The sequence below is a fragment of the Protopterus annectens genome, chromosome 1.part1 (genome assembly GCF_019279795.1).
Source record: "Protopterus annectens isolate FY-2018-M chromosome 1.part1, PAN1.0, whole genome shotgun sequence".
Lineage (NCBI taxonomy): Eukaryota > Metazoa > Chordata > Ceratodontiformes > Protopteridae > Protopterus > Protopterus annectens.
In genome coordinates, this window is record NC_056726.1 from 370,194,690 (window position 1) to 370,211,483 (window position 16,794).

General features: G+C 43.7%; 1 protein-coding gene across 1 annotated transcript in view; it reads right to left on the reverse strand.

The window, feature by feature from the left end:
• The window catches only part of SLC25A38 (solute carrier family 25 member 38), a gene marked incomplete in the record, with an annotated part of 312,352 nt that overhangs the window by 44,282 nt on the left and 251,276 nt on the right, over positions 1–16,794 (reverse strand). Inside the window, 1 exon segment of the mRNA XM_044075325.1 lies at positions 5,695–5,861. Within this exon segment, the coding sequence (XP_043931260.1) occupies positions 5,695–5,861 (167 nt within the window).

The window sequence follows — 16,794 nt, forward strand, 5'->3', positions numbered from 1 at the left end:
AAAAGTCATGCAAAAATGCAGAAGCCAAACAATGTACATATGTTGTAAACAGTAAATGCTGTAAGTGAAAACAGCAACTTTCAAAGTCTTCAATATATTACCATAAATATTGTTTGCCTTTTTAGCTTTTCCCGGTTAGGTGTCACCACAGCGGAACTCCAGTCCGCTAATGATTGGCAGTAGATTTTTATGGTGCCGAGTTGCCAGCCCAACAGCCAACCTTCAGCGAAGGCACACCCATTCACGCATGTCTTTCAAAGGCCACTCGACCACGGGGAGCACATGCAGACTCCACACAGAAGGCACTCCAGCCGAGACTCGAACAGGAGAACTGTTTCACATGTACCGCCACGGCTTATCCTATTACCATAAATATTATGGTGCCCCAAATTAAAGATTTATTTTTTTTTCTACAACTGTTCAAAAGCAATGTTCCATATTTTTGGAACTAGACACTTGAGGTGTTTATACAGCAACAATCTACTACTTTCTAGATGCTTGTTTTTTTTCAGGTATTTACAGACGTGAAAAAGTAGGACTATTTGTCAAACTAAATATGTAAACACTCAACAGCTCTCAAACTGTGTAAATATTACAAGTATTAGAGGAAGGCCTAAGATAAAGTTTATGGGTGTGGTGAGAGAGGACATGCAGGCGGTTGGTGTGACAGATCAAGATGCAGAGGACACGAAGAAATGGAAACAGTTGATCTGCTGTGGCAACCCCTAACGGGAGCAGCCGAAAGAAGAAGTGCCAATTTTCTCCATTATGTAATATTCCAGATTATACCATGTGAAAATTAATAATTTGCACTGTGAAAATCCAAAAACAACAGACAAATCCCAATAAATTGAACAGAGTAAAAAGTCCCAAGCATAAAAACCAACAAGGAAGGTCACTGGAATAATAGGCAGAACTGCAGCAAAAATGAAGTAAAATCTCTTATTTATTGTTATAAAACAGTGACCACTTTCACAATGATAACTATTGCTTCATCAGACAACCTCTCCTACAACTAACATCATATACTTTTAATTCATTTCAAATGAACCAATCACGGCTCCCACAAATCACCCACTAATAAATTACCATAGTTACATATAATTAAAACTTCAAATTAAAAGAAAAATGAAAGATACAGAGCTATGCTGAATGCATATGTATACATATAGTGAACCTTTTTCATTATGTGTTTCATTTCAACTTCCTGGACTTGAGGGCTGGTTTCAATGGAACTGAATCATTTAAACCTTTAGCCTTAACCCTACTTAGTGATTGTATAACCTCTGTTGTAAACTGCTGCATTTCTTGAAGCTTTTCTCCTCGGGTCTCCACTGAAAATGGGTCCCAAGCCCAGTTGGACTAACCAGGTTAACAAATGTCAATAACTAACTAACTAAATAAATAAATAAACCCATTCCCCTATGTGCTCCTAGTCTTAGGATCCAATGTACTTCCATACTTTGTGGCATTAACTATATCTCCCATTCTGTTTGCACTCTACACATGAAGACCTGAAACATAAAAGTATGCTCAGCTCCTTTCTCTAAAGTGTGCTTGGCAAGGGCACTACACATTAACTCCTTCCTGGTACAGCACAAGTGATCCCTCATACGTTCCCTAAGGTGACGATTCGTCTTACCTACATAGAATTGGAAACATACTTTGCAATGAGCTACATATATTACATTGCTGGTGTTGCAGTCTGCTGAATTTCTAAGGTCCCATAGACGTCCAGTCTCCGGATGCTTAAAAAATCTGGACTCATCTATGTGAACACAGTATGCACAGTGCCCACTCCTGTGTGTACCCTTAACCACATTTTCTATCATCCTAGCTTTCCTTGGGTAAAATAGCTGTTGTTTCAGGTTCCTCTTGTTTTTAAATACAAACTGTGGTTGGTGACCTACTATATTTGCAGTATTCTCATCTACCAGTAACATATGACAATTTTGTTGAATGATATGTTCACACCTTCCTATGTCCTTAGTATCGGGCAGGACCATGGGAGTCTGTGTTAATCTTTTGTTCCTATTACACATATTCCCTACTACTGTCTGTCTGAGTAGTAGGGTTTCCCCTTGCTCTCTCTTTCCTTTAATATTTTATGATACACTTTATTAATCTCTTGTGCACTGTACCCCCTGCTCAGAAACCCTGTTTTAAGATTACTAAGTTCACTGATATACACCTTTTCTTGACAGCAAACTGTGGTTGGTGACCTACTATATTTGCAGTATTCTCATCTACCAGTAACATATGACAATTTTGTTGAATGATATGTTCACACCTTCCTATGTCCTTAGTATAGGGCAGGACCATGGGAGTCTGTGTTAATCTTTTGTTCCTATTACACATATTCCCTACTACTGTCTGTCTGAGTAGTAGGGTTTCCCCTTGCTCTCTCTTTCCTTTAATATTTTATGATACACTTTATTAATCTCTTGTGCACTGTACCCCCTGCTCAGAAACCCTGTTTTAAGATTACTAAGTTCACTGATATACACCTTTTCTTGACAGCAAAGTCATAATACTCTCATGGCCTGTCCTCTGATGATATTGGGAAAGACGCTTTGATTATGCATACGTTTTCTATGTAGGAAGGTTGGTGTATAGCACTCTTTTCTATGTAGTTTGGTAAACCACCTATCACCTTCTCTATATACAGTTACATCTAAAAAATCTTCACTTTGTGAAGAAAAATTCATAGTAAATTTAAGAAAACTACTGTTAGTATTGAGATGTGAGTACATAGACTTTAATTGTTCTTCAGTTCCTTTCCAGAAAATAAAAAGATCAACCACAAAACGCCTATAGAAGGCTATCTGGGGATTATCCAATATATTTTCACATTCCCAGTTCACCATAACCAAGTTTGCATATGCATTAGCACAGCTCGTGCCCATTGCAACACCTGACAATTCTTTATAGTACTTCTCATTGAACATAAAAATATTGTATTTAAGCACTATTTCTAAGAGCATGCAAAGAAAATCTACCTTTGCTGCAGAAAACTTTCCTTCTCTCATCAGCACTGATTTTATCATGCTGATGCCCTGATCATTTGGTATACTCGTGAACAGAGAGACCACATCTTGTGTTACTAGCATTCCACTGTTGTTTGCTCCCATGTCTTCTACTGCCCTATACAGGTCCCCTAGAAATTGCTCTGTATCTTTCAAAACATATGCGCACTCATTTAGTACAGTCTTCAATTCACTATCTAGTTAGATGGAAATGGGTTCTGTTAGCCACCCTGCCCCTGCCACTATTGGTCTAAATTTAGGGTAAAATGGATCCTTGTGAATTTTAGGGAGACCATGTATTTGAGGAATAAGTGGGTTCTCAACAACAAAAAAATGAAACCGTTCCTTCTTCAACAGCCCCATGCACATACTTTCATGTAATATATTCACAATCCGTTCACTCACATCATAAACTATGGCTGTAGATACAACTTCATAGACAATCAGATCCGACATTTCTTGCATACTACTATAATAAAAATCAGAGTTCAATACTACTATTGGTCCCCCTATTGGCAAAACGTACGACTATATTATCATTATGTTGCAGTTCATACAAAGCCTTATATTCACTAGCAGTTAAATTAAACTTCTGTTCACTTTAATAACAACCTTCATTACTGTATATTGTATATAACTTCTTGTTGGTTTTTATGCTTGGGACTTTTTACTCTAATAATTTACACTGTTTGGGCAATGTCAATAATAACAAATATGACATTTTATAATGACCAAGAAATCACTAGCCAATATCTTCAGGATAGGGCATTTGAAATAGTCAACAGTGTGTTTCGTCTCCCATCATGGCATTTCACAATCTCCAACTGTCAATATTATGAAGCTCACTAACTTAAGAAAAAAATATTAAATTAAAAATGGTGGTCAATACCTTCACTACAAAACATTCTGCACAATCAGTCTTAGTGTCATTTTGCATCACACACCCAATCCTTTCATGCTGCAAACCAGTAGATGGTTTAGCCACTCTGCTCAGAAGCCAATTTACTGTGAGGTTGTAATATCAAAAGGAGCAATGGCTCTCAAAGAGAAACTATTAAATGATGTTTTATTTTCTGTAAGAGTGAAGTCAAAATTTGTAAGATGAAGAAGAGAGTGTGGGATGGTGAGGATTAGTGAGGGGCAAAGTACCATACAGCAGATAATCTGACTGCCATTAACTCCAGAACAGCAGTCATTCTTAGCCTGTGCATTGTCACTGCTTTTCTGATGTCAAACCGATCATGGAGTTCTGACTTGTCCAGTGTTATTTATAATTCATTTCCTCACTTGAGGGCATCTTGCAATAGGTTTATAGGTTGGTACTGGGCTATCTGCCCGAAGGCATATATTAGCCCAGCCACGTTGTGCGGTATTCACCGCCCCTTTAGTAGTTCCCTAGACCCTTGTACTAGCAGCTAGTACCCTTGGCCCCTATCTAGCAGTGCTGTTGGTGTGATCCCCGGTGTGATAGCTTTGTACTGAAGAACTCTTTCCAGTTGCAGACATTCTATAATCCCCTGATGGTCACACCTGATTTAAGCAAAATTAAGACAATGGACAGCACCACATCTGCTCCCCCCCACTCCAAATCAGAGCTCCGTAAAAAGAATGCATTTACTTGTTAAAATTCCTATTTTCATTGTTTTGGACAACTAGGTTAATCTGACAGTCCAGAATGAATAACAGCTAACAGAAGGAAACAAAGCCACTAATTCTAAAAATCAAAAGACAGGCTCTGCATTTAAAAAAATATAAATAAAGCTAAAAGTGAGAAAGAAACCTTACTATGGAGAAACATTTTACATGGTGCATAATGTTACTCACTTTACTTTTGAGCTGGGTGAGAAATCTTTCTGTGGTTAATGACGTATGATTTCGTTTCTGGTTTGGGAACCACCTTATGGTCATAATTCCCAACAAAAAAAAATGCTCAACTGCCACATGTACCCATGTCTGTCTGCAGCAAAGAGTTGACAGCTGTCTGGGGGCAGTTATTCATGGTGCTTGTGGGCACTCACTGGCATCCTGTCAATGATTGTGTTATTTTTTTTTTTGTAGCTGATGTCCTCCTACGTGTGCATCCTCCCACACACCCATTCAAGAGTGCTACCGTTACAGGTTTGGAATAACAAAGCCCACATCCTCCCATTGCATAGCATTGTCCAAAACAGTTTGCATTTCAGCAAGCAGCCAACCAGGAACTGCAATACCTCCACCCCCCTGGGAGGAGAGAGCTCGCTTAAGCCACTTTTTCCTTTCCTACCCTAATCCATTCTTACATCATCTGTCATAACTTGGGTTTTAAGAGTTGCAGTCAGAGCATCATCCCTCTTTGCCATACAGCTGGGTCATAATTCCTTAAAAGCTGTACTCTATTTCAGATAATTTGATTAAAAAATGCTTGGAATTATGCACTTCTTTGGTTGGCAGGTAATTAGCACCCTACACTGCTTCAAAACATTTCCAAGACAACAGCTATATAATGTTATAACAATAAATTTTGTCATAAAATACTTAAAGCAGATTTGGAGACTGTCAATAAGCCCTTTTACTGAGAAGCTGCAACAGTCTTTAAATGTCCACCTAGGACTATGGAGGAAAGTATACAACCTTTCTCAAACTACTTGCCCAAACCCATAAAAGAAAATGGGCAAGAAAAATCACATACCTTAAAGATAAACATTACTGCTTCACCTGTCCATCGGTACTTTTCTGGAGACAACTGCATCCGAGTTTTGATTACATCAGCAGGCTGTGTTGAAATGGAAGCCAAAACACCAGCAAAAATACCACAACTGAAGTTTAGCAGAGGCTTGAGGACTGGATCAAAGTGCTCTGTAAGAAAATAACATTGGAAGCATTTAAAATAAATATCACTAAAGGTAGCCAGCAATATCAATGTAGGCAGTTCCAGAAGGTATGATTGTGTGAGGCTACTCAACATAACGGTAGATGCTCGAATAGCAGAATTACTGCTGCAGAAAATCATTTTACTATAGGGAATAAACCAAAGGCACATGCCAGTTTTTCCAATTGTGGCCATTTCAGTAGAGTAGACGGCTATAAAAACAGAACTATTATAATGTTCACATGAAAGTCAAAATGAGCTTTAGAAACCTAAACATAACAAAACTACTGTAAGCTATTAATCAAGGTACAGTAAACTCTCAATCAGAACTCAAGCAACTGGCAAAAAAAAAAAAAAAAATCGAAGAAATACAGTACAATTTTCACATGTTGCACTTTGTTCCCACCACCCCCCCCCCTGCAGAAGCATACCTTACATTTTTAGAGTTTTAAAAAAAAAGGAAGATATGAATAAATTCCCTCTCTCCCCAACCTGAGAACAAATCAAACCAAACAAATACTATAGGGTACAGTATTAGTCGGAGGACAATAATTACATAATAGTCTTGGGTAAGCAAAATATAAAATCGACAAAAATATGGTAAAGAAACAAACTAAAAGACCTTTAGACTGAACAGAAGCATAGCAGCAGGATAATGAAGGGAGTAGGAAACCATTCTGAAGTAATACTACTACTATGCAAACATCAGTTGGTGTGAGGAGAAACAAGAAGTTATGTACTCACCAGAACTTTCGATGTATGTAATCCATCTCGCCTTACATTCTTACACCTGGGTTTGGAGCCGAACCTCAGCTCCGACTCGGCCATACTCTAGCTCAAAGTCTTTAACTGGCTTGTGGCCAAGAGGTATCTCATCATGCAACAGGCCCATTCCCCAGATCTTGTTTGATGCAAGCGCACACACACACACACACACACACACACACACACACACACACACACACACACACACACACACACACACACACACACAGAAGAAGAACAACCCCAACCGAAAGGACTACTGACACCTAGAGGCAATACCTCCAGGTCCTCAAGGAGGGGGTAGGAGGGGGAGTTAGTAAGAATGTAAGGCAAGATGGACTACATACACTGAACGTTATGGTGAGTACATAACTTCTTGATGTTATGTAGTCCAATCTCGTCTTCATTCTTACCGCTGGAACAGCATCCCTAGCACCTTGATCTTGGGTGGCTCAGTGAAAAATACTCTTGAACACTGTGGAACCAAAGGAAGATCTGCCTCTAGAGACCAAATCTAATTTGTAGTGACTAATAAAAGTATGAGGCGAAACCCATGTTGCTGCAGCACAAATATCATCCATAGACATCCTAGCCTGAAATGCAGTAGATGTAGCCATAGATCATGTAGAATGAGCGTTCACTTTAAAGGGTAATTCTTTGCCATTGGAACCATAAATAAATGAGATGCAATTGGAGATCCAGCGAGACAAGGTTACTATAGAGAAAGCAAGCCCAAGTCTAGTGTCTGAAAAACGAGACAAACAGTTGATCTGATTTCCTGAAATCTTTTGACCTATGTAAACAGAAATGCAATTTTCTATGAACGTCTAGCTGATGAAACTTAAATTCTACCTTGTTAGAAAATTCAGGAAAAAACACAGGCAACTCAATGGATTAGTTGACACTGACAACAGAAGCAACATTTGGAATAAAAGAAGGATTGGTTCTTAAGGAGACCCTGTCTTTGTGAAACACCAAATAAGGTGGCTTAATCGATGAAGCTTGGAGCTCAAAGACCTGCCTAGCTGAAGTTACGGCTACCAAAAATACTGTCTTCCATGACAAGAATTTTAGGTCACACATAGCTGTGGGCTCAAAGGGAGCCGAGGTGAGCTTCTGTAAAACAAAACTGGCCATGGCATTACTGGATCAAAGACTGGAGGTCGGAGTAACATTGTCCCTTTCAGAAAGGCCCTACAAAGCCTATGAGCCATAAGGTTGGGCTCATTAACAATGTGAAAGGTAGAAATTGCTGCTAATTCCACCTCAATGGTTGCTGCAGCTGATCCCTGACTGAACAGTTGAGAAAGAAATTCTAATATTGCTGAAATAGGAGCTGTTTAAGGATCAATATGTCTTTCGCAGGCCCAAATGGGGAATCTCTTCCACTTACTGGAATAAATCTTCCTGGTAGAAGGCTTGTGGGAAGAAGACAGAATGTGGACCACTTCCGGGGAAAAATCATGAAGCCTGACTAGGGACGGAACTGGAGTAGCCAAGCTGTCAACTTGAAGGTCTAGATGGAGGGATGGAACAGTCCTGACATACGAGTCAGCAGATCTGGATCTGGGTCCAGAATCCAGGGACCGTCCATTAGATAGGGTTGAAGGAAGGGAAACCCTAACGAGGCCAGTGTGGGGCAATCAGGATCATATTGCTTCCCAAAGAGTGTGCTTTCTGAATGACCTTTGATATCAGAGGAAACGGTGGAAAGGCATAGAAAAGACCAGAGGGCCAATCGTGAACCAAAGCGCCCCTGGGTGTTTCCCCCTCCTGGGGGATAAGGGTGAAGTAGCTGCTGCATTTGGCATTGAGGGGGCTGGCAAATAGATTGCAGCAAGGCTGACACCATCTGTAGAATATCTTCTCCGCAATGTATTTGTTCAGGGACCACTCGTGAGGCATTAGGATAGCTTTGCTCAGCCTATCGGCAATCACATTGGACTTCCCCGGTATATGCGTTGCAACTAGAAAGCATTGGGAAGACACTGCCCACTGCCAAACTCGAAGTGCCTCTCTGTAAGGGGAGTATGATTTGGTTCCTCCCTGCTTGTTCAGATACCATACCACTAACATGTTGTCCGAGTGGATTGCAATTGTCCCTAGAGGGAGAAAGCTCTGAAGTGCTTGCAACGCTAACATACTGCTCTCATGTCCAAGACATTGATATGCAAATGGGTCTCGTGATCCTGTCACGTGCCTTGGACTGTCCAGCAGAGATAATGCCCCCCCCCACACCCGATCTGGGAGGCATCCGTGGTCACCGTGACAACTGGAGAAGATGGTACAAAAGGCTTGCCCATGTTGAGATTGCTGGCCTGAAGCCACCAGCGTAGATCCTGCTTGCACGTGTCCGTAATCGGAATAAAATGGAAGAGTGGAAGATACTGTAGTGACCATTGGACGAAAAGCAGGCACTGAAGAACCCTCATGTGTAGCCTGGCAAGGGGAACTAGCATGACCGTGGCAGCCATGGTCCCCAATAACTTGAGAACCACTTTTGCCTTGACCATCCTCAATGGTAGTAAGGCGTAGACCTGCTGCAGAGCCTGAATTCTCTCTTCTGGTACGAAAGCCCTCATGAGCACCATATCTAGCTCAGTGCCGATAAAAGTGACACTTTGCGAGGGCAACAAGGCAGACTTTTCCCAATTTAGAGTAATTCCTAACCTTTGGGACAGTGTAATGGTGGTGTCCCTGGTCTGTAACAGTAGATGCCTGGTGGTGGCAGAAAGGAGCCAGTCGTCCAGGTACGGAAAAGTACAGTTTTGTACCTACCATAAATGTAGATGTTCGAGTGCTAATATAGCTGCAGTCATAACAGATGGGTTCTCTGCCGTCAGGTGGGTCCTCGGTCGGCCGAATTCCAAAGTCTAGGTCCGGCATCGGTTGTCGTCGCTTCTTCCCTGACATCACTGCGACAGGGGTATAAAGGAACCAGCCGACGCCATTTTCTTCAGTTTTTCTTGCCGCAGATGTCAGGTGCCCCCAGAAGGAAGGCAATACATAAATTTGTATAATAATGCAGTTTAATATAATCAAAATACAGTAGATGCAAGCAAATACATCATAAATGAATACCCCAAATTAGGTTGTATGAGAATGAGTTAGCCTATAGGCCTGTCCCAAGAGGGGAAGGAGGGAGGGAAACCTGGACTGCAGCTGTATTAGCACTCGAACATCTACATTTATGGTAGGTACAAAACTGTACTATGTTCATTGTGCATACAGCTGCAGTCATAACAGATGGGTAGAATCCCAAAGCTAAGAAAGGGGTGGTAGGCACTAGATGGACTAGATGGAACTAGGAGGAGCCAAAATGCCCTGCAAGACTACAGTGGCAAAGCCTGCTCTAGATTTTTGGAGAAGGTATGCACAGAACTCCAAGTGGCTGCTTCCAAAATATCCTTGGTAGGAACTCCTCTGATGAAGGCTGCAGAGGTGGCTGTGGCCCTGGTGGAATGAGTTCTAATGCCTGTAGGTACAGTTTTGCCATGAAAGGAATAGCAAAAGCGTATGCAGTGGGCTATCCATTTTGAGATTGTCTGTTTGGAAATTGGCTTCCCTTGAGCTCCTGCCGCATAGGACACAAAGAGCTGTTCTGATTTTCTGAAAGGCTTTGTTCTGTCCAAATAATAACGCAGTTGTCTGTGGATGTCCAAGGAATGTAGTAATCTCTCCCCTTTGTTTTGAGGATTAGGATAAAAAATAGGTAAATGTATGGTCTGATTTAAAGCTACCCTGGATACCACTTTAGGCATAAAGGACGGGTTGGTTCATAAGGAAACTCTGTCCTGATGGAAGATGATAAAAGGCTGGACAGCCATGAGAGCCTGTAGTTCTGAAACTCTACGAGCTGAGGTGATAGCCAGAAGGAAAGCTGTTTTCCAGGACAAATATTGCAAATCTGATGAGGCAGCTGGCTCAAAGGGAGGCAAGGTCAATTTTTCCAGAATTAAATTAAGATCCCAAGCAGGTATTGGTTGTTTCCTTGGAGGTCTTAAATTCTTAGCCCCTCTGAGGAACTGTCTTAAGAGAGGGTGAGAGAATAAAGGTGGATCAGTGTTGTATTCTGCAGAAATGGCTGAGGCATGGATTTTGATGGAGGAGAATGAAAGTCCACTGCTTAGCAGCTCAGCCAAATATTGTAGTATTTGAGGTAAATTCAGTTTTCCAGGATCCTGGCCCTTTTTCTCATTCCAGACACAAAAACGTTTCCATTTTGCGGAGTAAGCTTTTCTAGTTGATGGCCTTCTGGCCTCCAAAATGACATCCTGCACCTCCTTGGAGAGTAGGGCCTGTTGTGATGCTAAGGAATCTTCCATGCGGCTAGACTGAGTGTTTTTAGCTGGCTGTGAAGAGTTTTGAAGCTGTGCTGAGTCAGAAGAAGAGGGTTTAGAGGCAGGGTCCATGGTGGGGAATGCGTCAGGCTCCTCAGGAGTGGGTACCAGTGTTGCCTTGGCCAGTCCGGAGCAATGAGAATCATCTTTGGTCTGTCTGCTCTGGTTTTCACTAGAACTTTGGGCAGCAGAGGAAGAGGTGGGAAGGCATAAACTGTCATTGATGTCCAACTGAAAGAGAGAGCGTCCACTCTCCAGGCCTTTGGATGGAAAATCCTTGAGCAGAATTTTGTCAATTGATGATTTTTGTGGGAGGCAAAGAGATCTATGTCTGGCCTTCCCCATTCTTGGATTATTTCTGTAAAAACGTTTGGATGCAATTTCCATTCGTGTGGATCTGTCATATTCCTGCTTAGGTTGTCTGCCAGCGTGTTTTCCTTGCCTGGCAAGTACTGTGCTTGTAGTTCCATTTGTAAGTCCATGGCCATGTTCCAAAGTGACATGGCCAGTCTGCATAGGGTGTAAGAATGTGTTCCTCCCTGTTTATGTACCACATAACTGTGGTGTTGTCCGTTCTTATCAATAGTTGACCTGGTTGCAGAAGGTCCTTGAAAGCTATAATAGCATTTATTACTGCTAGCATTTCTTTTTGATTGATGTGAAGGTGCTTTTCTTTGTGGGACTATTTGCCCTGAATGCACCGATCTGTCATGTGCGCCCCCCAGGCGTAGTCCGAGGCGTCTGTTGTGATGACTTGATTTGCTTGAGGCTTGCTGAATCGAAGACCTGTGTTTGTTTGACATGCTTGAGCCCACCACAGAAATTCCTTTTGCAGACATGGAATTAGTGGTATTATTGTTTCCAAACTGTGGCTGTGTTGAGACCATATGTTTTTCAGGTACCATTGTAGTTTCCTCATATGCAGCTTTGCACATGGGATTAGTAAGATGCAAGATGCCATGAATCCCAGAGCCTGCAGGATTTTCCTTGCAGTTAGCCTGGTGCAATTTGCTAGTGTTCTGAAGTACTGAATTAGTTGCCCCTGCTTCTCTGGCGTGAGGTAGGCCATCTGGGTGTTTGTGTCCAAAATGGCACACAGGAAAATTATCTTCCGAGAGGGTATTAGCCTTGATTTCTTTTTGTTGACTGTGTATCCCAGAGAGTTCAACAACATTATTACACAAGCCAGATGTTTCAGAAGAATGTGCTTGCTGTCCGCTTGGATCAGGCAGTCGTCCAAATAGGGGTAAATTTGTATCCCTTGAAGTCTGCAGTAGGCAATTACTGATGCCAGGCATTTCGTGAATACTCTGGGTGCAGTAGATAAGCCAAAGGGCAAAGCAGGGAATTGATAATGGGTTGAACCTGCAAGAAATCTGAGGTACCTCCTGCAATTTTGTCTGATTGGGACATGCAGGTATGCCTCCTTGAGGTCCAATGTTACCAGCCAAGACACCTTGTCCAGCATGGGAAGAAGTTGCTGTAGAGTGAGCATCTTGAATTTTGGTACGAGTAGAAATGTGTTTAGGATGGATAGGTCCAAAATAGGTCTCCAATCTTTTCCCTTCCTTGATACCAGAAATAGCCTGGAATAAAAACCTTGACCTTGTTCGTGCGTAGGTACCTCTTGAATAGCTTTCATGTTTATGAGATCTGTAATTTGCCTTTGTGCCTCTGCACTTTGATTGTGTGGCAGGTTTGGCATGCCTCTCATTTTTGGAAGGGTGTGAAAATGGAATTTGTAACCTCTGTTTATAATGTCCAGGATCCATTTGTCCTTTGTGACAATATGCCAATTTTTTGAAAATAATGCCAGCTTTCCTCCTAAGGGGGCTGCCATTTGAGACTTGGTTGGCATGCAAAGGGGAAAGTCATTGGGTTTGCTTTCTGAAAGATCGCGAGTTATCCTCATCACCTCTTTGTGTAGGAGCTTGCTATTGTCTGCCTCTAAACGATCCTTGGGATTGTCCTCTGCCCCTCGGGCACCTGTATCTGCCTCTTTGGGGTCTGTCCGTGGCAGGAAAGGACCAGTTTTTGGACGGCCAATTTCTACTAAAACGTGGGGGTGTACCTGTAGAAAATCTTTCACAGTTTGCATTGATTTAGCCTTTTCCTCCATTTTCCTTAATACCTCCTCAGCATTAGCACCAAATAGTACATCCGTTTGAAGAGGGGTGTCTAGTAATTTAGCTTTGACATGATCAGGCAAGGCTTGTTCCTTGAGCCAGGTATGCCTATGTATGACTGATCCTGTAACAGCAGCTCTACATGAGGCCTCTAGAGCATCAAAACCACATTGTAAAGTATGCTTACCCACTTGTTCTGCACTATGCATCAAATCCTGCAACTCCTTCAAGTCTAGGTTGTGACATTTTACTTTTCAATTGTGATAACAAAAACTGTTGGTATTTTAGCATATGAAACTGACAGTTTAAGGCCCTCATGGTTAAGGTAGCCGAGGTATACACCTTTTTTCCCCACCTTTCTAAGGATCTGGAATCTCTCTCGGAAGGTAATGGATTTTTAGCAATGGAGGCCTTAACTCCCTTGGGGCCCTGTGAGATGGTTTCTGGGTCAGCAGCATGGCTTTTGTATAGAAATTGGTGTGAGTCAGGAACCCTGTAGTACCTGTCAGGCTTAACTGGAGCTGGAGGTAGAGAGTCCAGGTTAAGGCAGGCCTCCGAGTAAACATCATCTAGGATGTCCAAGACAGGAGGTATAGCCAGAGGCCTGTGCTGAGGTAGCAAGAGAAATTCCCTAAGCCTTTTCTTGGAATCTGAATAATCTTGGCCTTCCCAGTGGAAGTGTTCCCTTAAGGTATGCAAAGTTTCCCCAAATGAGTAATCCTCAGGGGGGATACAGAAGGGATGGATTCCTCCGCATCAGAGTCTTCAAAAGGGGAGTAAGAATGTTCCTGATCATCAGAGTGCTCCGAAATAATGGAGCCCTAATCAGAGGAGGGGGAATCTTCCTCCACTCTGGGCCTTTTGTCCGGTGGGGGCTGAGAACCTCTGATAAGAGTAATTAAATCCTCAGCCATTTTAAGCATCTGTTTCTTAGGCATGGGGCCTGGAGATGGGCCCTGTGTAGCTGGTCTCTTAGAGTGCATGGTTGCTTTAGACTTAGTGAAAGCCTTGACGGAGAAATAAGAGGAAGGTCTGAAGACACCTTGAGTGGAGGTGGACCTGTCCACATTCTGAGTTTCAATGCCAAGAGTGGCTTCAGTATCTGTAGTCGGGGTGTGGGCCGAGGAGCCTGCGACCTCGGGCACAGGAGACACCGTCAAAGAAGTGTCGTCGGTAGTCAGGGGCTGCGTAGGCGCCTTGCTGATAACCGGACCACGTGTAGTCGGCTTTGGCGTGGTGTCGGTAGAGGCCGCGGACCTCGTGTGTCGGTCCTTATCTTTGCATTTTTTAGACAAAACTGGAGTCGGAGTATCCGACGACATAATATAGTTAAATGCTTTCCCAAAATAATGCTGGGCGAACTCCGCCCGACGCTTAATAGTGCGTTTGTTGAATGTAGCACAAAAGCGACAGACCGAGACGTCGTGGTCTGGGCCTAAACAAGGTATACAGAGGGAATGGAAATCCTTATGCGGTATTTGCTTCCCACAAGAAATACAATTATTAACTTTGTCTGACATCGGTCTGAGGCAAGAAAAGTTTCCCCAACGGGGTATCTAGCTTTTAAGAAGACTTCGGTTTCCAAATTTTCGTAATCTCAGGAGCTGGCCGACCGGCACTTGCGAACTGCTTCTGCTTCGGGCACCGCACGGCAAGAAAGACTGAAGAAAATGGCGTTGGCTGGTTCCTTTATACCCGTCGCACTGACGTCAGGGAAGAAGTGACGACAACCGACGCCGGACATAGACTTTGGAATTCGGCCGACCGAGGACCCGCCTGACGGCAGGAGAACCCATCTGTTATGACTGCAGCTGTATGCACGATGAACATCACTTGGAATCCCTGACGTCTCAAGTGAGCTGTTACCACTGCCATGTATTTGATGAACACCCTGGGGGCTGTGGTGAGACCAAAGGGCAGGGCGCGAAACTGAAAATGACTGGCTCCCAGCCGGAAGTGTAGATGACTTCTCGATGCCCTGTCCATCTTGATAAGGTAGTAAGCATCTTTGAGGTCGATAGAGCACATCCACACATCTTTCCCTAACAGAGGGAGTATTGACTGTAAGGGGACCATGCAAAACTTGTACTTTTGTACATGTAGGTTCAATCGGCTGAGATCCAAGATGGGTCTCAGGTCCCCTGTTCTTTTCAGTACCAAAAAGAATCTGGAGTAAGTCCCTAATCCTACTTGGTCTGCGGGTACCAGCTGGATGGCTCTCTTTGAAAGCAACTTTTTTATTTCTAAAGTTGCAGAATCTCTTTGACCGGGTGGAGTGTCTGGAATTTCTCTTGGTTGGTGGGGAAGGAGAAGAGAAGGGAATAGGATAAGCTCTGGAAATAATCTATCTGAAGTAGGAGATTCATTTGTCTGCAACCTGTGGGTTATGGATCCGATATCGGATCCGAACCGGCATGGTTTTCCAGCTATGGATCCAAGCTCTGAGCTCCTCCCCTCACCCATAATGCCCTGCTCTACCCTCATGACCCCAGATCTCGTTTGCCGCGCATGGTGACTGGATTTGTTTCTCAAGCTCTCAAGCTAAGTGCTAGTTTTACTGTTAATATCAGAATTTTGAAGTTTTTATTGATTTTTTGTGTGAAAGTGTAGGTTTCCCCTTTGATATTTTTACTTTTTAGAGTTAATCTAAAAGGTATTTCCCTCCCCTCGCTGTTGGCGTAGTGTGTGTGTGTTGGGCCTGTGTGTGTATATTGTTTAGTTACTTTAGTTTGGTAACTACTTTGTAGATTGGGATGGCAGACCAACCCAAATCTATATTTTCTAAATGCTCCGAGTGTGGCCATAGGCTTTCCCCAGCTGATGGCCACACTCGGTGTGTTAGATGCCTGGGGGTTGAACACCTCACATCTGGATGTTCCATTTGTGCAGGGTTCAACCCCAGGACATTGAAGGAGCGGAGGTCCAAGCTTGTTTTGGCGGGCCTTTTACCGCCGGACTCGGCTCCGACCTCCGCTCCTTCGGGAGTAACCGTGCCTACGGTTCTTCCCTCTGTGGCTCCCCTTCCTCCTCCTGGGACTCAACCTCCCGTTTCTGGTTCGGAGGAGAGGGATGCTAAGAAAAGGGACCGGAGGGAGAAGCACCACAAGCGGCGGGCCGAGACCTCTGTTTCGGCCCCGCCAGCCAAGCGGGCTTCTCCCGCCCGTGTCGGCTCCATTGTCGGCTCGGTCTCCTCCTTCTCGGCTCCGGTCTCCAGTGTGCTTTTCACCGGGACCTGAGGAGGAGGAGACCCGATCTCCGTCGAGGCTATCGAGGAGGCACTCCAGGCCTACCTCGGTAGCCTCGCCGAGATCCACATATAGCTTCGGATGCTGATCTGGACCGGATGATGAGAAGGTTCATCCAGGCCCAGATGCAGATGGGAGTGCTTTGCCTCCCCTCTGGGGAGCTCAACACCCTTTTCAAACCGATTGCTCCTTCTCCGACCCGCTATCCGGGTTCGAGCATCTGGAGCCGAGCAGCCGAGCCGGGGTGGGTCGGCGCCGATAGTACTTTGCACGGATCCGACTCTGCCCTCGAGTGCATCGGATCCGACCTCGGAGCCTGGATCCGAGCCTCGGATCCGGGGATTAGTGCTCCTTCGGCGCCGTCTGTGTCGGAGCGCACTGTCCCGGATCCGGCGCAGCGCCGCTCGATCCACTCTTCGGATCCGAGGGGAGCCGATTGTCGGA